Source organism: Trichosurus vulpecula, chromosome 9 (assembly GCF_011100635.1).
Source record: "Trichosurus vulpecula isolate mTriVul1 chromosome 9, mTriVul1.pri, whole genome shotgun sequence".
Lineage (NCBI taxonomy): Eukaryota > Metazoa > Chordata > Mammalia > Diprotodontia > Phalangeridae > Trichosurus > Trichosurus vulpecula.
In genome coordinates this window covers 86,923,706-86,946,009 of record NC_050581.1, presented here as the reverse complement: position 1 = coordinate 86,946,009, position 22,304 = coordinate 86,923,706, and the positions used below count along the sequence as shown (strand labels likewise).

The following is a 22,304-nucleotide window of genomic DNA, read 5'->3' as shown; positions in this document are numbered from 1 at the left end:
CATAGCTTACTGGCTAGAGGAAGGAGGAAGAGATATTGAGAAGAGAAGATGATGTAAAAACAAGCCAGCAATTAATTTTTTAAGTAGATAAATAAAGGAAATGGAACCTTGGCAACTATAATAGTATTATCTTGATACTCTGGTAAGAGCATGGCCTGTTACCTTGAGATTAGTTATTATCTAACACTAAAAGTTGTATATTACTAAAACTGTAATAGTTATCAACTTCCCAAAGCAACAAAATTCAAAACTTCTAAGTCATCTTTTCATCTTTTTCCCAGCTACTCCAGATGAACTGCAAAGTCACTGCTTTCCCCTATTACATTCCGTTAATCCTTTCAGTATTTATTAAGTGATTATTATCCAACATAAAGCCATACTGCATGGGGATCTTGACAAAATAAAAGTGATGGTATTCACAAATGTACAGTACTAATCTCTGAAGCTACCCACACCTATATTATACATTTTCAAATGCTGCCTTATATCAAGTTAAGCTGAGTTTTAGTATTTTAAGTATTCACACATTTTTGTTTAAGACCTGTGACAGATTTAGTTTGGTCGGCTTGACCCAAGTCAAATGCCAAATGCCCAGCACGAGAAACAGATCAAAAAGAAGGGAGAACACGGCAGTAACAGGTGTCAAGAAGGTATTCACCTTTGTTAAAAATATACAAACCTGAAGAGAGATGTATAAAGACATTATATTACCTATGCATTATGAAATGTAGAAATGTGTAATAAATTTGAATAATGATCAAACGAGGGAAAAATAGAAGTCACATTATTACAAGACTACAGATTACTAGTTTAGGTGGAGAAAATGGATAAGGGCCTTGAGACAGATCATAAAACTAGCACAGAGCCAGGGAGACCCCAGAAATCCAAATATTTGCTCAAACATATATTCTGCTACAAAAAAGGGGATTCTTAATATGTCTTGTTAATCATGTCCCCTAACCATGAGTGTTCCCAAAGCTCTATTCTTGTCTCCCTCTTTATTAGTTTGCTTTGTGATCTTATCAGCTTCCATGGATTCACTTATCATTGCTATGAAGATGATTCTCAGACCTATTTATTTAGCCCTAACCTCTCTCCTAACTTCCAATCTTGCCTAATACTGAGCCTCCAGCAAACTGCCTATCCAGCATCTCAAAATGGATGTTCCATAAGCACCAACTCAATAAACTCAACATGCCCAATGCTGAACTCATTGTCTTTCCCCAAAAAACCTTCCCTTCCCCTCTTACTAACTTCTTTATTACTGTCAAGGACACCAGCACTATCATCCTTCCTGTCACCCAAGCTCACAATCCAGTTGTCGCTCTTCAGTCTTTCATTCACTATATCCAATCTATTGCCAAGGAAAGTATTTCACCTTTGCATCATCTCCCAAACACACCCTTTTTTGCTCCTCTGACACTACTACCACCCTAGGTGGTACAGGCCCTCATCATCTCATTCCTGAGCTATTACAACAGTCTGCTGGTAGCTCTCCTACTTCAAGTCTCTCTCCACTCAAATCCACTCTGCACTAAGTTGCCAAAATTGATATTCTTAAAGATAAAAGTCTCTAGCTTTGCAACTCTACCTACCTTAAGAGGGCAAACAACCATAGGTCACGTTCTAGTATTGTAATTTAATTACCTTGAATAGCAGTAACAAAACTGCTAGAGTCAATGTTTCTCTTTTGGGAACAGGTAAAAGAATCAAGGACTACATCTCATAAACTTTCTAAGGCTAAAGTATAGTAGCAACTCACAGGCCTCATCCTACTGTTCATCAGGATGAAGTTTCTAATGTGCCCTCTTTCCAACCTGGATCAATTAACTCCTCCTCAAGAAGCCTCATGGCCCACAACCTCTCAGGGGCTCATCATATAGACAGACAGACTTATGACACCAGATTAGCTTTATCCCTAATACAATTTAGGAGTCCTAAACTCAATCGTCCAATAGCCTCAGTGTTCTGAACAACAGGATTACAGGTGTGGAACAATAATACACAAGTGACAGTGGAGAGTCCAAAGAATCCAGTATCTTGGAGGACCAAAATGTTAAACGATTTGTTTCAAAATGTGTAAATAATGAGGGTGTTTTAAAACTATATCTTTAAAAACCAATAGTTTGTCTTCATTTTATTTTAGCAACAGAGTTATGAAGTCTAAATTTAGCACTCTTTCAAAATAATATCAATGTATTATAATTTATAGACAAAAACCAAAAGGATAAAGCTTTACTTTAACATTCCAAAAATTGTCATTTGTTATAGTGAGACATTTTCATTGCATTTTATTTCAAACAACTTGAAAATGCCCCTAAATTTGTTAATTCTTGGTTATATGCAGCAAAAAGGAGATGATCCAAAATGGCATCTACTCAAAAAATTCTGCTCATAGATCTCCTTTAAAAGTGCACTGCACACACATATACAAAGAAACTGTGGCAAGCAGCCACAATTTTTTACTCCTCCTTTCTATGTAACTTCCATACAGTTGTTATGCTTCCTTCATCCAAACTACAACCAAAATAGATGTGTTTGCGTGCTCAGGAAATAATTTTCAACTCCATTTTGGAGGCCTTCTTTGAACACACATACACACCCTACTGCTTCAACTGGACAGAACTGATAATACCAGTAACTGAAAATGATAAACATTCATTCTAAAATGTCACTCTTTATCTCTCCTAATGTATCATCAAATGCCCAACTACTATATAATGTCAAACTCAAATAGAAAGAAGGCCACTAAATCATACAAAAGGATCCCTACAGCAGATACTGACTTAGGAAACCACAAATTAAAATTATTTATGTTCAACTGTATATTTACTTATGTTGTTAAACATTTCTCATGAACATTTAAATTGGTTTTTGGGTAGCCAGGATTATGGCAGACACCCCTGCATGACTGACACTTCTTACCTAAAATACATAGCTCATCTTGCAAATGGTCAATACTTCACAGTAATAAGAACTATTGCACATGGAATACCAAATATTTTTAATAATTGATTAAAAGGCAGTCAAATTGATAATTAATTCAAGATTATTTAATAATACCTAGTATTTGCTTAATTCTGTTTGTCACCATTTAATATAGCTGCTCAACAGCAAAACTCTTAATAGTGATTTTTTTTCCTTCTATCTTATTTAGCGATAGTGCATCAACCAAAGAAAGATAAATCATTTTTCTCAAGTGCCCAAAATAAAAAGACAACATCACCGGTCTTTCACAAAAGCCATTATGTACAAGAACAGACATACTTCATCATATATGCTCCCATTGATATCTGCTCCATAAATTGGTGCCACAAATGTCAGATTTTTCCAGTATTTGCGCTCCAAATCTTCATAGTCTAAATATCTTGGGGTGCAGTACCTGTAAGAAAGATAAAAAGAAGTCTAAAGATTTTTTAAGGGAAATAAACCTATAAATTTAAATTTCTTGAAATGACACATCTCTTCAGTGTAGACTATCACCTTCTTAATTGTTATTTTTGCATCCAGTCCATCTACTCTACTCATTTATTTCTCACTTCTACTCCTTAGGTAATCTTTCTACTACACTGTTCTCTATCTCAGTCCACTACTCAAAACCTAATTTAATCCCAGTTAACGACCAAATACACTCATAATCTTATCATTCAAAGCTCACCACAAACTGGTTTCAAACTATCTTTGAAAACTTCTATTACTTCCTTTCAAAATGAACTATATACTATGAACTAATACGAAGCTAGTGGTGCAGTAGATAGAAATCTCAGTTTTGGAGTGCAGAAAACTTGAGTTCAAATGTGATCTAAAACACTTACTAGCTGTGTGACCTTGGGCAAGTCACTTAACCTCCATGTGCTTAAGTTTCTGCAACTTTTTTTAAAAGGGTATTATAATAACAGCACCAACCTCACAAGGTTGTTGGGAGGATCAAATGAAATAATATTTGTAAAAAATGCTTAGGGCCTATATAAATGCTAATTCTCTTTCCCTTCCGTATTCACATGCAGTCCTCCCTCATCTTGGCTTCTCAGTTTTCATTCAGTTTGTTTGGAGAGGAGGGGGTAGGGGATGTGGCACATGCACATCCAGGAGCACAAGCACACTCCAATGCATTCTGGGTCTTAATGAAGGGATTTAGAATCTGAGAGCCCCCCTGAACTCTCCTTTAATCTTCCCACAGGATCTGGCCTTTGCCTGAGGCCATAAGCCTTTCATTTTCCCTTGGCTCAAATCTAAAACAAGCCTAGCCTTCCAGGAGCTTCCCACCCTTGATCCCATTCTCTAGGTTCCAGGAGTCTGACTTCTAGTCACCCCAGTCCCATCAAGAATCTCCTTAGACTGGGGAGGTGGAGCCAAGATGGCAGCTGGAAAGCAGGGACTAGCGTGAGCTCCCCACCGAGGCCCTCCAAAAACCTATAAAAAATGGCTCTGAACCAATTCTAGAAATGCAGAACATACAAAACAGCAGAGAGAAGCAGGGCTCCAGCCCAGGACAGCCTGGATGGTCTCTGGGTGAGGTCTATCCTGCACGGAGCTGGGAGCGGAGCAAAGCCCAGCGTGGGCGGTGTGGACCAACCAGACCAGGAGCCAGGCGAAACGGGCCCTAGAGCCCTGAACCAGTGAGGTGCAGCAGTTACCAGACTTCTCAACCCACAAACACCAAAGACAGCGGAGAAGGTTAGTGGGAAAAGCTGCGGGAGTGGAAGGAGTTCATGGTTTGGCTACCCCACCTCCAGGGGCAGCAGAGGTGGGGCAGCTACAGAACTACAGCTGCAGTTGCTTCTGGCCCCAGGCCCACCTGGTGGCAGGAATTAAGTGGCAGATCAGAGCAGGAGTGAAGAGCCTGCTGAAGATCTAAGTCCAGTCCGGATTGGGGGTTCTTGGGAAAGGAGGAGTGCTGGTGTGGCAGAACTGGCACATCCCCCCAAGCTTGGAACATAGTTCTCTTAACTCTACAAGCAGTCATACCCCGTTGAAAAACTCAAGGGTCAAGTTAGTTCTTTGGTGACAAAGAAGACCAAAACATCCAGCCAGAAAAAGTCAACAAAGTCAAAGAGCCTACAACAAAAGCCTCCAAGAAAAACATAAACTGGTCTCAGGCCATGGAAGAGCTCAAAAAGGAGTTGGAAAAGCAAGTTAGAGAAGTAGAGGAAAAATTGGGAAGAGAAATGAGGATACGAGTCATATTGGATATTAAACTGTACTATAAAGCAGCAGTCATCAAAACTACCTGGTACTGGCAGCTGGCACAAACAGAGTCGCGGATCAGTGGAAAAGAATAGGTACACAAGACACAGTAGTCAATGACTACAGCAATCTACTCTTTGATAAACCCAAAGAATCCAGCTTATGGGCTAAGAGGTCACTATTTCACAAAAACTGCTGGGAAAATTGGAAAATGGTAGGGCAGAAACTGGGCATAGACCAGTATCTTACACCATATACCAAAACAAAGTCAAAATGGGTTCATGATTTAGGAATAAAGGCTGATGCTATAAGCAATTTTGGAGAGCAAGGAATAGTTTACCTATCAGATTTATGGAAAAGCAAAGAATACATGACACAACAAGAGATAGAGAGCATTACAAAATGCAAAATAGATCATTTTGATTATGTTAAATTGAAAAGTTTTTGTATAAAAAAAGCCAATGCAACAAAGATTAGGAGGGAAGCAGAAAATGGGGAGAAAATCTTTACAACTAGTGTCTCTGATAAAGGCCTCATCTCTAAAATATACAGGGAACTGAGCCAAATTTATAGGAATAGAAGTCATTCCCCAATTGAGAAGTGGTCAAAGGATAGGAACAGGCAGTTTTCAGAGGAAGAAATTAAAGATATCTATAGGCACAGGCATATGAAAAAAGGCTCTAAATCACTACTGATTAGAGAAATACAAATCAAAGCAACTCAGGTACCACATCTCTCCTGTCAGATTGGCTAAAAAAATGTTCATGCCCTTTGACCCAACAATACCACTTCTAGGGTTGTATCCCAAAGAGATCACGCAAACGGGAAAAGGACCCATATGTACAAAAATATTTATAACGGCTCTTTTGTAGTAGCACAGAATTGGAAATCAAGGGGATGCCCATCAATTGGGGAATGGCTGAACAAGTTGTGGTATATGAATGTAATGGAATACTACTGTGCTATAAGAAATGGGGATGATACGGACTTCATAATAACCTGGAAAAACCTACACGATATCATGCTGAGCGAGCAGAGCAGAACCAGGAAAACATTATACATAACCACATATATATATGTGTATATATATATATATATATATATGGATTCTCTGATGACTAACCCTGATAGACTTCCCTCTTCTCAGCAATACAAGGTTCAAAGACAGCTCCAAAGGACTCATGATGGAGAGAGCTATCTACATCCAGAGAAAGAACTATGGATTCTGAATGCTGATTGAGGCGCCCTTTATGCTTGCCTTTTTTTTCCCTTTGTGTTTTTTTTCCTCTTTTGTTTTGTTTTTGTTTTGGTTTTGGTTTTGTTTCTTCTTTCTCATGATTCAATCCATTGGTCATAATTCTTCTTTACAACTTGACTACTGTGTAAATAACTTCAATGCGAAGTTATGTGTAGAAGATATATGGGATTCCATGCTGTCTTGGGATGGGGGTGGAGGGGGGGGGAGAAAATCTGGAACTCAAAATTATGTGGAACTGAGTGTTGTAAACTGAAAATAAAAAAATCTCAAAAAAAAAAAAAAAGAAGATCCATCTTGCCTCCATGAAGGTGCTTAGAGATTCAATCTTAGCTCACTGGCATTAGCGCCACAAACGCTCAGGCTCCCTAAGAGTCTAGCAAATCCTTAATAAACTTTGTTTTTCTTTGGCTGAGAAAGCTTGAGTCGAATTCATTCAGCAAGACTCGGCGTGTCAGTATTTTGGGGTCTTAAGCACCCTTAAAAACCTATGGCTCCCTAACCTCTTCATTTCTATCTCATCTAGGGTAAACTGCCCTCCAATCAACTGCCTCCAGTAACAGGGATCACAGGCATACATCACCAGCCCATTTGTTGTTCAGTCATTTCAGTCATGTCCAAGTCTTCATTATCCCATTTGGGGTTTTTTGACCAATACACTGGAGTTCCTTTTCTGCAGGGTTAAGTGACGTGCCCAGGGTCACATGGTAGTACATATCTTAGGCCAGACTTGAACTCAGAAAGAGGAGTAGCCCTGACTTCTCACCCAGCACTCTATCCATTTTGCCACCTAGCTGCCCACCAGCCCAGTACTACCCCTCAATTTTTTATGGACTCCCTCCATACCAGTCACCTTCCACGAAAATCCGTTCCTTCTTTGAAGGCACAACTCAAGTGCCATTTTCCTTCAAAAAACTTTCCGTTACCATTTTTTCCAACCCCAATCAGCTAAAACTTCTCTCTCATTCCTTAAGTGTTTCATAGAGCTTTACCTGAAACTTTCCAATTGCATTAGTTTTCTTCGGATTTTGTATACACAAAAGTGAAAATGTTTTCCCCCTACATACATACCAAACTATTAGCTCTCTAAAAACAGGGTCCATGTAACAGTCATCTTTGTATTACTAGCACTTGCATAGTCAGCACTTAATAAAATTGTTGAGTGTACTAGTATCTATCTAAAAATCAAATAGCAGTACATTTCATATGTTCATGACAACAGAAACACACCACTCAAACACATCCCCACCATAGTTTTCACTACAGCATTAAATCCACAGGTTATTTTTTTTTCTTCAATAATTTTTCTTCTAGTTTCATACTGATTTGACCATACTGTACAGGAATTTGGAACTATGCCCAAAGGGCTATAAAACCATGCATATCCTTTAAGCAATACCACTAATAGGTATGTATCACAAAGACATAAACAAAAATGAAAAGAACTTACATGTACAAAAATATTTATAGCAGCTTTTAGTGGTTGCAAAGAATTGCAAATTGAGGCGATTGGGAATTGGAGAATGGCTGAATAAGTTTTTGTCTATAATGGTTATGGGATACTATAGTGCTATAACAAATGATGAGCAAGATACTCTCAGAAAAACCTGGAAAGACACGAGGTGACTCAAAGTGAAATAAGCAGAACCAGGAGAACATTGTACAAAATAACAGCAATAATGTATGATGAATGACTAAGCTGTTCTCAGCAATACATTAATCCAAGACTATTCCAAAGGACTTATGAGGGAAAATGTTATCCACCTCCGGAGAGATGGAACCTGAATGCAGATTGAAGCATATTTTTTCTTCACTTTTCTTTTTAGTCTGTTATCTTTCACCAACACGACTAACATGGAAATGTTTTCCATGAATACACATGTATAACCTATATCACATTGCTTGCCTTCTAAATGAGCTGGGAAGAGGAAGAAGGGAGAGAGAGAATTTTGAACTGATAATTTTAAAAACAAATATTAAAAATTGTTTTTGGATGTAATTGGGGAAAAAATAAAATGTTAAATCATTAAAAATAATTTTATTTCTTTTTGATTATTGGAAGAAAATATCTTCAAGGAAAATAATCTGTAGACAAGGTAGATCACTTATAAGTGATAAGAATGATGGATATGATCATTATTAGAAAATGAATTTTTTACATTTAGGTAATGTAACACTTGTGATAGCTTTATAGATTCATTTTTGAAAACTTTATCCTCTTTATTTACCTCACAAAGCAACGATATTCTCAACATGAAAATTAAAGGGTGGTTTTGATGTGGCAATAAGGGCAACTTTGTTAGTATTTGAAAAGCAATCCAACAAACGAAAATTCACCAATTATTCTAAGACTCTCAAGTTCAGGGGAAAGTATCTTAACCCATTCCATGAACACCTTAAGAAAAAGCAGTGGAATCTAGATCTTATGTATTATCTAATCCAATCAAGCTCACTACACAGAGAGAAAAGATCTATGAAAGTGACACGTACAAGTTCACATAATACTAAGTAGAAGAGAGGGAATCATCTTTGCACTACACCACTCTTCTTTCTTGTATACTACCAAAGGCAAGTGTAATGGCAATTTAAATTTAAAGATCTTTCCCACCCATTAACAGGCTCATGTGACCTGCTTATGTCACAGGAAGCCTAAGAGACATGTGGTGGAAGAAGCTTGCTGAAGGAGAGGAACTGGAAGGGTGGAGCAGGAAATTCTCATAGTAGTTAGAACTGAGGGAGAGAGCAACATGTCCTAGCTGTGCTGTAAGTGTGTTTTTTTGTGCCAAGGCTGCAGCAGGAGGCAGGGAGGTTATGGAATAGAATATTTCTCTGCTGTGATAATGTGTATTAATTTTTTTTCTGCTATGACAGATTGGGCTTATTGGTTTTGGGATCTGGTTCTCTGGTATCTGAATAAATGGTTTACTTCAATCTTCTATATGGAGAGTCACTTATATTTTGCAATACAAAACTACACACACATATTGACAATTATCGTCTATATTGTAATTATTGCCCTGCTAATATAGCAAGGCAAAGTTAGAAAGAACATAGAGGAAAGAAAGGAACAGGTAAAGGTTAATTTGGCTCCACTCTGCTTCCTCCAGAAACTGGTACAAATGACATGTAGTACAGCAAGGATGGTGATAGAAAACTATCTTCTCCCCACCCCAAAAGAGTTAATGGACGTGAGGACAGCTTTAGGCCAAATAACAGGATCTTGCCCCAACAGCCCTAGAATGGAAGAAAACCACAAAAGAGAGAAGAAGTGCAGGACAGCAAGGAATAATATTTTCCTGCTTCTAAAATCATTTCTACATCTTTGTAAACTTGAGTGAGCATTAAAAATGACCTCCTTTTCATAAACCCAACAAATCAACTACTTAGCTAACCAATGAGACATATTTTTAAGTACTGATAATCAAATTTGGTTTACTTATTCTAAAAAGCCACTAAGCTAGAGTTATATAGAAAGTGATATAATGCTGAAATTAAGTTTCTTTAAAACTCCAGTATTGTTTTTCAAATAAATGTTATGGTTCAACTAAAAATTACCATCAGGTGATTACAGCATGACGTAAAGAAGCCAAAGCTATAACTTTAAACCCTGTACGGATCAATAAAGTTCCCAGAGCAACAATGTTCAACAACCACAGGCTGCATCCCTAGCTTCAGTGAGTTATCTTACAAATACATACTATTAGTCAGGTACTAGGTACAAATTTTAGATCTGTCAATATAATCGTCACAACTAGAAAAAAAATTCAAAAGGACCTGTGCCACTGCCAGTATCAGGCATGTGACCTTATTATAAAAAAAAAACAATTATCTTGAAGGTATAGGCAGTAATATGATTAAAAAATTTTTAATTACTAAAAAAATTCTAAAATTTGAATCAATGGTTTACAGCCTACGAATTATATAAGAGGCTCACTTCAAAAAGACATTCTGAAGTTTGAAAATAAAAGCATCACACATAATTTCAGAGATAGAGATCTTCAATGGTCATCTATTCCACACTTTACCTGAAAAAGCATCCTTTCTACAACATGTCCCAGAAAATCAATCCAGTGAGTTATACAACATCACCAGCTTTTCGAGAACTACATATGTAGTACGACATCTATGGCTTTATCTAGGGCACTGATTAAAATATTAAAATACATAAGGTTAAGCACAGATACGTGGTACATCCGCTAGACACCTCCTTGCAAAGCTGACATCAAATTACTGATCCTGACATTGAACAAATTCAAATTATTATTAACTACATTATCTTCTAGTCCACATTGTTACATCTTTACCATATGCTTTGATAAAATTTAGGTGAATTGCATGTCAGTTCATATACAGTACAATGGACAACTCAAAAGCCTAAAATCTACCTTGGTCAATTACAAAATAAGCACATATTTCATAATTTCCAGGTTAAAAACAAGCCACAAGGTGTCCTGAGCTCTCAAGAGCATCCTGGCAAGAGTCTTACAATTGTCTTTATAGATTCCTTGTCCTCATAGATTCTTGCCCAAAGGATACCCAGTTGGGTCCCAAGTAAATCTACCTAGGGGCAAATTTAACTCAAAACCCATTCTTTTTTTTTTTTTTGAGAGTAGAAGGCAGCGCAACTGGGGTTAAGTGACTTGCCCAAGGTCACACAGCTAGGACATGTGTCAACTGTCTGAGGCTGGATTTGAACTCATGTCCTCCTGACTCCAGGGCTGGTGCTCTACTTACTGCACCACCTAGCTGCCCCTCAAACCCCAATCTGCTCCACAACATGGTTACCAGTGTGGGAGGGTGGGAATATATTCAACCCACCCCAATTACTGAACCACAACAATATATCTACAAAATTCCCAAAATCAGCTAGTTTAGCAATCTTATCAAAAAAAGGAAATAAGGAAGATAGTGGCTGAAAAGCAGGGACTCGCTTAAGCTCTCCCCTTACCTGTAAAAAATGGATCTGAACAAATTCTAGAGCTGCAGAATCCACAAAATAGCATAGGGAAGCAGGGCTCCAACCCAGGACAGCCTGGATGGTCAATGGGAAGGGTCTATAGCACAGAGCTGGGAGCGGAACAGTGCACAGCCCAGTGTGGGCCGCGCCAGGACCAACCAGACAGGGAGCTGGCAGAACAGGCCACAGGGCCCTGAATCATTGAGCTGTGGCAGTTACCAGGCTTCTCAACCCACAAATGCCAAAAACAACAGAGCAGGTTAGTGGGAAAAAACTGCTGTTTATTGTTGTTTCATGGCCTGAGGGCATGCTTTGGGTTCAGAAGGGAGGCTACAGTGAAGTTGTCTACACAGCACAGGCAAGTGCTACTGGAAACATCTCAGATTCATTACACATTTGATTTTTAATTGATTTTTTGTACATTCGAAAACCTTTTACTGTGGCCAAATGTGAGTCACAACCCACAGTTTAAGAAGCCCTGCTGTAGATGCTGCTGTTTACAGATGATATGGATTTTCATCAAGCCCAAAGTCAGTATAGAAAAAAGAACTATAATTATGTAAAAGAGTTTGGTCTGTCCATCCACACAAGAAAGGTCAAATGGATAGATCAATCAGCCAACAAACATTCACTAGTCACTCACTAAGCACAAGGCGCTAGGCTAAATCTTCGAAATACAAAGAAAGACTTTTCTCACAAAAAGCTTACATTTTAACGGAGGAGACAACATACAGAGGAGATAACTACATATATACAAAGTAGACGGATAATAATCTGAAAGCATAAAGTATTAGTAGATGGAGTGAAGGGGTGCATGGGGAGCTTGAGGTGGAGGCTGAGTTGAGGGGAGCAAAAAGCGAGAAAAGCCTCCAGTAGAAACTGAAATCTTAAGTGAATCTTGAAAGAAGCCCGGGAAACTGAAAGGTAGAATGTGGGGAGAACATTTGAGGCCTGGAGGATAGATGGCCAAAGCAAACGCATGTAAGATAGGAGATGGAATGCCAGGTTCCAGGAAAAGTAGGCCAACGTAGCCTGACTGTAGAGTGTGTGGAGAGGAGTTAGTGTAAGAAGACTAAAGAGGTAAGAGAGGAGCTAGTTTATGACAAGATGAAATGCCAGAGGATCTTATATACGATCCTAGAGGTGGATACAATGAGACTCAATGAATGGGGAAAGGGAAATGGGGGGCAGGGGAAGAGTAATGGTGACACACTCAACTGTGTTTCAGAATGCTGACATTGGTAGCTGTGTACACATAGGATGGAATTGGAGGGGGGAGACTTGAGACAGGGAGAGCAGTTAGAGGCTGTTGCAACAGTTTAGGCAAGAGCTGATGAGGGCCTGAACTACTCTAGTGCTTATGTACATGGAAAGAAAAGGATAGGTAAAAGAGATACTGTGAAGACAGAAACAAGATTTTGGTACCAGATTGAATACATGGGACGAATAAGAGTGAGGAAGTGAAGATGGGTTAACAGGTTATGGGCTAGGCACCTGAGAGGATGGTACTACCCTAAGTAATAACAGGAGAATTTTAAAGAAGGGAAGGTTTAAGGCTAAAATATAATATAATGAGTTCTATTAGGGATATGTTGAGTTCAAGATACCTACGAAACATCCCAAAGAATGTCTATTATCTAGCTTCGAACATGTATCTGAATGGCACCCTAAAGAACTTGTCAAACTATATGTAAATCTCAGTACAGATCAATGAGTTGGACCTGGAGTTGAAAAGCAAGAGGAAAGTATGTTGGATTATTCTGGGGAAACTGCAAAGCACTTTAATTCATCCCAAACTTTCCAAAAGCAAAGGCCCATTCATATTTTTCAAACAAATACTTTAGCGATATTGCTGCACAGCAACAAGATCAGGAATACCCTTGCCACCAAAGAACTAAAGATACGCATTTCACCAAGAGTAATGGAACAGAGTACCATGAAGGTGAATAGACTGCGGCATACAGAACAGGAGTAAAGGATGCATTAAGGATTCTTATGACATGCAGAAAAAATGGGACAGTCCAACATGTAAGATTTAGGCATGATAGGTAGCCAGCCAGAATGCTCCCCTGATACGCCTTCAATGGAGGGAAAATAGAGGAAGAGTTCCAGAACACTAAGTAAACCAACCGTGACAGACTTCCAGAAGGATATGGATAGACGGGTTGTGATCTACATCACTCAAGGGTCTCCTGAACCAACCAGATGCATTTGAGTTTGCTGACTCTCCACAGACTTCTACACATACAGGTTGTTTTCCTCAATAGAACAGAAGTTCCTTAAGAATAAGAATTATTTCATTTTTTAAATGATTATACCTTATTAGGTACCTAATCAGTGCTTATTGGATGAGTCTCTTATTTCCAGTATAGCAATCATGTTTCTCATCAGAGAGGGCAGAAACAAAGCCTTTTTTGTTGATAATTATCATTTCACCCAACAAAAGCAACCATCTTATACCCTTCTTTAATACTCCACTTGCTTCTCAAACTAGCAAAAACAAACAAAAAAAAACACTCAACATCTGTTTTCTGGTCCTTAGCTACCCTCACGAGCTGAAATTCATTCTGAGGTTTAGCATTCCAGATGCTGCTTTTTAGGACTGATTGTGTCATTCTTTTTCTTTCTTTCTTTCTTTTTTTCTTTTTGGAGGAGGGAAGGCAAGGCAATTGGGGTTAAGTGACTTGCCCAAGGTCACATGGCTAGTAATCTGAACTCAGGTCCTCCCGACTTCAGGGCTGGTACTCTACTCACTGCGCCACCTAGCTGCCCCATGTCATTCTTTTAGATTTACCTTATGTTACCTAGAATTGCTTCCATCTTCCGTAGACATCTTTTTTAAAATCAAAGTTGGCTAATGAATCTTTATTTATCCACATTGTTCTTTTCAGACTTCTCCAGTTTTAAATCCTCATTGGAATTTTTGTCCCTGATCACTGAGAGTTCACCATTTCCACACCCCTACCCCAGGACAGTTTTCCATTCCCACCCCCCTCCAGGGAAATTTCACACCCACAAAGAGCTTCAAATTCCCCCCTGAGTTTCCCATATCCCACTTGAGTTTCCCTGTAAAATTTAGTGTACAGCATCCCATCTATCCTTTTTCTGAATTCTGTAGAATTTGCTTTCCCAGAATCTAGGACATGTCAGAATCGGCCCAACTTTCTTCTTTCCTATCACAAACTCTGGTAGGAAGTTGTCAGTCAGTCAATAAATATTTATTAGGCACTTTCTATTGTGCTAAGTGGGGATACAAATACAAATTAAAAGATAGCCTTTGCCCACAAGAAGGCTGCAGTCCAATGGATGAACACAACTCATAAAAGTAAGCTAAAGTGGAAGAGGGTGGGGAGGTACCTGGAGCAGAAGCACGATATAAAATTCCAAAGAAACGCAAATGAAGTCCAGCTAATGGGAAGAGATTTATGGTTGTGTCCCCTCCTTAAATGGAAGTTTTGGAGCTCCTGGCTGCACTCCATAAACAGAGGGGCAGAGGGTAGTGATGAAATGTGAGTACAAAGATGATTGGATCTTGCAGGATGATAATAATGCTCATTGATGAGGTTCCTGAGGCATGACAGAGAAGTTCAAAAGCAGTAAAGCTGGTGGGAAATGAAGAAATAACTGGGAGTCGCTTCCTCCTAATGTTTCTATCCCAGAAACAAATTTTTTCATGATAGTGAGAATGCAATCCAGTATTGAATTTAGGCTGAATGAACATGGGAGGACTTTTGAACAGAAATGATACTACAGGAAGATCAATTAGGAGTCTCTATAAGTAATAAAGACTGAACAAGGATGCTAGTTGTGTAAGTGAACAGAAAATAGATGTGAGAGAAATTTTAGAGAAAAAAATGACAGGATTTGAAAACTGAATGGATGGGAAAAGTGCAGGGAAGGGAAGAGTCAAGTACAGTTTCAAATCTGTGGCCTGCAAAGAAGAAAGAGGTACTCAAAGGATGGCAGGTTTGAGTGGGAAGATGAGTTCCATTTTGGCCATTTAAATTCAGAATTTATATGTAAGGAGTGGAGTTCTGCCCCCTACATACACTTAAATTGACAAGATGCTCTATACCAGGGGTGGGGAACCTGCCACCTCCATGCTGCAGGTTCCCCACCCCTGCTCTGTACCAAGGTTTGCATCCTAAGAAAGAATCCATAGGTTTCATACTGCCAAAAAGGGTCCACGACATTAAAATAAGATCAGAAACCTCTCTTCTCTTCACTTATTCTTTCAAGAATCAATACATTCTTCCTGCCAAGATGGCGACTTAAAGAGAAGGAAGGACACCAGGTTCCCATACGAAGTCAAGTCAGTAAGTTTTTAATCAAGGATGTATCAGGCACTGTGCTAAACACTATGGATGCAAAGAAAGGCAAAAGGAAAAAAAAACAACACACAATCCCTACTCTCAAGGCGTTTTTAATCTAATGGAGATGACATGCAAACAACCAAGATAAAATAGCAGGATATCTACTCTAGCAAAAGCCTGAAGTTCCTACCAAATCAAATAATTATCAAGGAAGCCAACGAGAAACTCTTTCTAGCCCAATTACACAAAAAGTCAGCCAGGACTTTTGTGCCACAGACCCTATAGGGTTCTGGTGAAGTCTATGGAACTCTCTTTCAGAATGTTGTTTAATGTTTACAATACAAAAGAGTCAAACGGATTTGTGTTATACTGATACACAATTATCAAAGTATCTTTAAAAATCAAATTTACAAACTCCATGTTAAAAACATCTAGCCTTCAGGAAAGTATGATAACAAAAATAAGTAGCTTAGAAGAGAAAGGGATAAACCTTACCCATGAAATGCCTGAAAATTAGAATGGACAAAACAGAAATCACTAACTCCAAGAGACAGCAAGAAATACCAAATTAAAAGATTGAAAAACTAGGAAAATGTAAAATATCTGATATCCAAAAAAATTAACCAAGAAAACAGATTAAGGAAAGATCATTTAAGAATCATTGAACTTACTAAAAACTGTGATTTTTTTTTTTAAAAAAAAAAGGCCTAGACACTCAATTTAAAGAAATCATGAATGAAAATTGTCTAGATCTATGAGAACCCAAAACAGAAATATACCAATCATCTCTTTAAAAAAACTCCAAAAGAAAAAAGTCCCAGGAATGCTGTAGTCAAATCCTGATCTTCCAGGTCAAAGAAAAACACTAGAAAGCATACTCCACCCTCCCACCCCACCCCCCCACTCCCTGCCAAAAAAAAAGCAGTTCAAGTACCAAAGAACTAATACAGTCAAGATCACAAAATACTTGGCAGCGTCTACTAAAAACCAGAAATCTTGAAATAAAATGTTCCAAAAGGCAAAACATATAAGCTTAAAATCAAGAATTATTTACTTGCAAAGTGAAATATAATACTACAGCGGGGGAAACAAATATATTACAACCTAACAAGAAGCTGATAAGAGATTCACATTTCTGGATAAAGCCACTAGGTAGGTTCATTTTACATGACTTTTTTTGCCTTCTTCCCTCTCCCCACCCAACACCAATCCCCAGCTCCACAGCTGCAAGAAAGAGGAATTAACAATAGTAATGCCCCAAAAAAGCCACTGTCATCTTTTTTAAAACAAAAGGGATCATAAAGTTCAAAGAAAGCCCAGATAATCACAACAATGAAAGAAATGTGTGAAAATCAGAATTCTTTTTAAGCAAGCAGTACAAGATGGAGAGTCAATATTTCATAGAAAATGTTTTGGTGTGATGGTGCCGCAATTGGAATCACACAAAAAACCTAGCAGGAGAGATATTAAAGAACCATAGGTCTTAGAATACTACATATTGAAGAGCAAAAGAACTAGGGCTCTGGTCAAAAATATCATACCCCACAAAGTTAAGCATAATCACGAATGAAAAAAAAAATGGACATTTGATCACCTGTCAGACTTTCAAGACATTGTTAAAAAAAAAAAAAAACCTGAACTAAATAGAAGATTTGACGTGCAAGAGCCATAAGAAATATAAGGTATATACCAAAGACTGATTATAAGAGATTTAATAAAGATAGGCCATTTACTTTTCATATATGTAAAATGTAAAACGTATATCTAAGATTCTTTTTAATAACTGGGTAGCTCATAAGAAAGCTCCTAAGAAAGATTGGGGAAAACCTGGTATGAATTTAAAAAGTAAAACCTTTTAGGAACAGCTAAAAAGAGTAATTATTTTATACAAATAAGGTGCAAGAGGAAGAATCCACACAGAGGAATGAGATGGGGGAGGAAGGCTGGTAGTTCTGGTAACCTACTTTCATCGGGAATAGGTTTAAGAAGGAACAATACATATATATTTAGAAGAGTATACAAGTCTTCTAAATTCAGAAGAAAAAAATGGTAGGGATATAGAGAGGGGGGAGAGGACAAGGGAGGGATCTCTAGAGGGGAGGATGAGGGAATAGATAAAAGGGGGGTATATAAGGGTGTTTAAATTTATGGGAATGGGAGGATGGGCAGGGATCCTTGGAGGGAGGACTTGGAGGGGATTACCTCCCTTGGAGGGATTACCTACTCCCACTAAGGCAACAGGTAGAAGTAAAGTAGAGGAGGCAGGAGGGATAGGAAACAAGAGACATACACAATCAGAAGTAGAATTTGTTTGGGAAAGTATATGTCTATATATGTATCTATCTATAAATATGTATATATGTATATGTGTATATATATGTATCTATGGCTATAGCGAAACATATCCAAACTTAATTGTAGCCTGGTGGGTGGGGAAGGAACAAAGTAAAAAGGTGCACAGCAGAGAACGAAAGAAAATTTACAAGGAAGCAAGAAAAGATGGACAGTTCTCAACACATGTATTATTTATCATAAAGGCTTTCTTGAAATGAAAATTGTTATATATTTTGAATCCTCTCTTACAGTCTGCTATGCACATGTTTTTTTTTTCCTTTTTTACTTTATATTTAAGTTCCAATATTTAAGTATATGATACATTTTTGTTTCTTTTCTCTATTCTGCATTCAGGTTCTGGCATCTCACTCTAAAATAAAATTTTTTTAAAAATGTTTTTGTTTTCTGCTGTGTATATAGAAATGCTTTTTTGGTGCTTAAATTGAGAATTTTATAAAAAATAATCTAACCATAAATGCGATATATAAACAAATCTGTTTATACTGTGACTAGTGTCCTTTTGCTTGGTGAAGAAGAGAAAAGGAGTACTGACACTAAGTGAGCAAAACTAACCATGATTATGGGAGTTTTAAACACCAAAGGCTATTCCCAAATCCAAAACGGTCCAGCCTAGCTGCTGAATATTTTCATTAGGAAGTTGGGGATTCCAGCTCAAACCAAACCACTGACAAGGACTTCTTGGGGAAAGGAAAGAGTTCCTTTTTTCTCTTCCCCATTACCAGCTCCTTCCACCACCAACCCCACCTCCATCAAAAAAACAAAACAAAAAAAAAAAAAAAAACCATGTTATTGGATTGGAACCAGACAGGTAACGTCTGTGAATGATTCACATAACTCACCAGTAAGAACCAATCTTAGCATGCTCCCTCCATTACATATACAAACCAGAATTTTTTTTTGGAAGTGGGGGAGGGAGGAGAGACAGGAGAGGGAAAGTTAAGTGTAACCTATAATCGGATCAATATGAAATTCATGTTTTATCTTCTATACATCCTAAATCTTTCTACCTTACCTTGAATAACTTTTAACATTACAGTATCTATCGAAATGAAATAAATTCCAGAAAGTTTTATTACTAAATATTAATTCATTTCACTTTATGCCAGGCCAGGTTAACTATAATTTTCAACCTTCAGATCTCATTTTTTTCATTATACATGTTTTCTAAAAATACTCAATTCAAACAAGCATTCATTATTCTCCTACCACATGCAAAGCACAATAACAGGGGCCAGAGGTGAAAAGAATAAGCACCTCCCTAACATGTAACAACAGTAATAACGATAACAATTAACATTTATTTAGTGTTGGCATTGCTCTAAGTGCTTTACAGGTGTCTTCCATGTGACCCTCAAAACAATCTTGGGAGGAAGACGCCATTATTATTTTACAAATAAGGAAAATGAGATCTGGAGTTAAATGGCCTGCCAAGGGACACGATGCTAGTAAGTGTTTGAGGCCAAATTGGAACTCAGGCGTGCCTTTTTGACCATAGGCCGGGTGGACTCCCACCATGCCACCACAAGAAACTACAAAGTCTCCAGTGATTAGGCAATGGCGGAGTGAAGTGTAGTATGTGAATGTCATGAATTACTGCGCTAGAAGAAACTGAATATGAAGAATTCACAGAAACACTGATCCTGCGCAAAATAAGCAGAAATGAGAAAACAACACACACAAAGAAATACAATTACATGAAGTAAAACAGCACTAACAGACAAGACGGCTTAGATCAATGAAATGCTGAATCTTGACTACAGAAGACTTCACATAAAACACGCCTCCTCTCATCAGAAAGGGGATGCTTCATAGGTGCAGAATAAGGCCTATTATCAGACGTGTTCAACGGTCTAATACTGCTTAATTGTACTTCCTTGGAACAAGAATCAATATAGAGCAAAAAAAAAAGAATTAACTGAACTTTTTTAACCACACCTGCCCCTACGTCATATGTTTTCATCCCTCCTATATAAATCCCTGCAAAATACAACACTTTAACAACTGCAATATAGAATAACGACAACTATAATAATAACAACAGCTAGCATTTGTACAGCACACGCTAAGCACTCCACAATTGTCTCAACTGATTTTCACACAACCTGGGAGGTGGGTGCTATTATTTTTTTTTTCATATTTTACAGCTGAGGAAGCTGAAGCAACAAGAGGCTAAGTGACTTGCAAAGTTCACACAGCTAGCGTCTGAGACCAGGTTTGAATTTGAGACTTCCTGACTCTAAGCCCAGTGTTCTATCCACTGTGCCACCAGCAGCCTCTATTTTGCCAAAAGGGTGAGATAATGCTATGTATAATACCAAAGATAGGAATAATGTGCTGGCTTTCCTGAAAGGGAAGGCTCACATATTCAGAAATGAATGTGATATAAAAGTAAAAAACTAATAAAATTTGGTAAAAGAAATTTATTGCAGAATTATCCCAGACATTTGCTATCAAAATTTCCACAACACAATCATCCTCTGTTCCAAAGGAACCACCATTCACCTTTGTTTTCTGCTAAAATCTGTTTGTATTTCATAGATCAGGGTTCTTAAACTTTTTCCACTGGCAATCTCTTTTCCCAGACCTCTTTTTACACATTTCAGCAGTTCATTGCTTTGCATGGCCTGAGGGGATGTGCTGTACAAAGTGGGAATGCTTGGCGTTCATAGGCAAATGCTGCCAGAAACACCTCGGATTCATTATGCATTTGATTTTTAATTAATTTTTGGTCATTGTGCATTCAGAAATCTTTTACTGTGGCCATATTGGGTCGCAACCTATGTTTAAGATGTGTTGTATAACAGACTATGTAATGTTTAATAAAGCAAAGGACAGTGGTAGTCAATAGCAAAACATAAAGATTTACATGAAGATACAGATTATAGCCTACTAACAGTAACCTGTCAATATAAACTGCACCTACTCTTTGGGATCAGATCCTTACTAATGTTCAATATGAACTACACAGTCACTGGACTCAGCTGAGGAATAAGAAAAATAGAACAGAATATCCTTGGTACTATTTCCACTGAAATAAACCTGACGTGCCCTTTACCTATGTAAGAGTTTTTCCTGGATAGGAACAGATGGATGAAAAGATGGAACACCTCCTGTTACCAGTGAAAATTATTTTGCTTTCAGCACAGATTTCCCAACTGTTCTGAGGACCATATGGTAGTTAAGAAGAACACTGAGTGGACTGTAGAGAAATATGGCTTATGATTTAAATGCTAACTTCATTGAAATGTCTAATGAATTGCTACTTTATTAAATATAGTACAGCATTTTGTGCTTTGTATAGCAATTCCAATGGCTAAGGAAATAGGTCTAAACCCTAAATACATAAAAGAACATAGCAAAATTGAATTAGATGAAAGTGTTAAGAAAATATTTTTCACAACTCAGTTTTATAACATAAGAGGATTTCAAACTAAACTAAGAAACAATTTAAAAAGAAATCCAGAATATCAAACACTGTGACTTCCTAGAATCACAGAAACTTCATAGTTATAAGATACCTCAGTGGATATCTACTGTGACCCACTGCTGGAAAAACCCCATAGAAGAACCCACTGTCCTCTGAGAATGGCACTAATTAGATAGCATGAATTAAAACTTTTTTTTTCCTGGACACCAAGACTTAATTTATGCCTTTGACATTCTACCCACAGTTCCTCACTTTTTTCCCTGGGACCAAGCAAAATAAGACTAATCCTTCCAAGACAGCCTTTCAAATACTTAAAGCTGTCACAGTCCCACTAATGCTCTCTTCTGCAGGGTAAAGGTAAATACTTCAGTTCCTTCAACTAATCCTCGCATGAAACCAGGCCCAATGAGATGGCTCCAGGGACTGCCAGGGTATTCTTACTCTGTCCCCACATTCCCATACTCTGGGTATCCTTTTTCTCCTGATAGAATCATTTCTCTTTAGATTTTCATTACTGAAACCTTAGCCTTCCTACACCGACTCCCCCAATAAAATTTTTGCACATAATATCCTAATTATCTTTCCTCTTAACTCTTTAACATCTGTTCTCAGAAAATGTAGGACACTCATTAGAGTATTCAAAATTTCTTTCTCCTCTATCAGAGTATCTAAGATAAGGTGGCCACTTTTTCCTTAAAGTTTTCAGTATTTTCACCAAAGCAACCACTTCTTTCTCACTGGTAAGAACCAGATCCAAAACAGAATTTTTTTATTTTGCCTCTTCCACCTTTTTAAAAATAACAAAAAATA

General features: G+C 37.8%; 1 protein-coding gene across 3 annotated transcripts in view; it reads right to left on the bottom strand.

The window, feature by feature from the left end:
- The window catches only part of KDM4C (lysine demethylase 4C), a 507,818-nt gene that overhangs the window by 406,352 nt on the left and 79,162 nt on the right, over positions 1 to 22,304 (bottom strand). For all 3 annotated transcript variants that reach the window (XM_036737952.1, XM_036737951.1, XM_036737950.1), the window contains one exon: positions 3,268 to 3,382. In XM_036737952.1, coding sequence (XP_036593847.1) covers positions 3,268 to 3,382 — 115 coding nt within the window. The remainder of the gene's footprint in view (positions 1 to 3,267; positions 3,383 to 22,304) is intronic.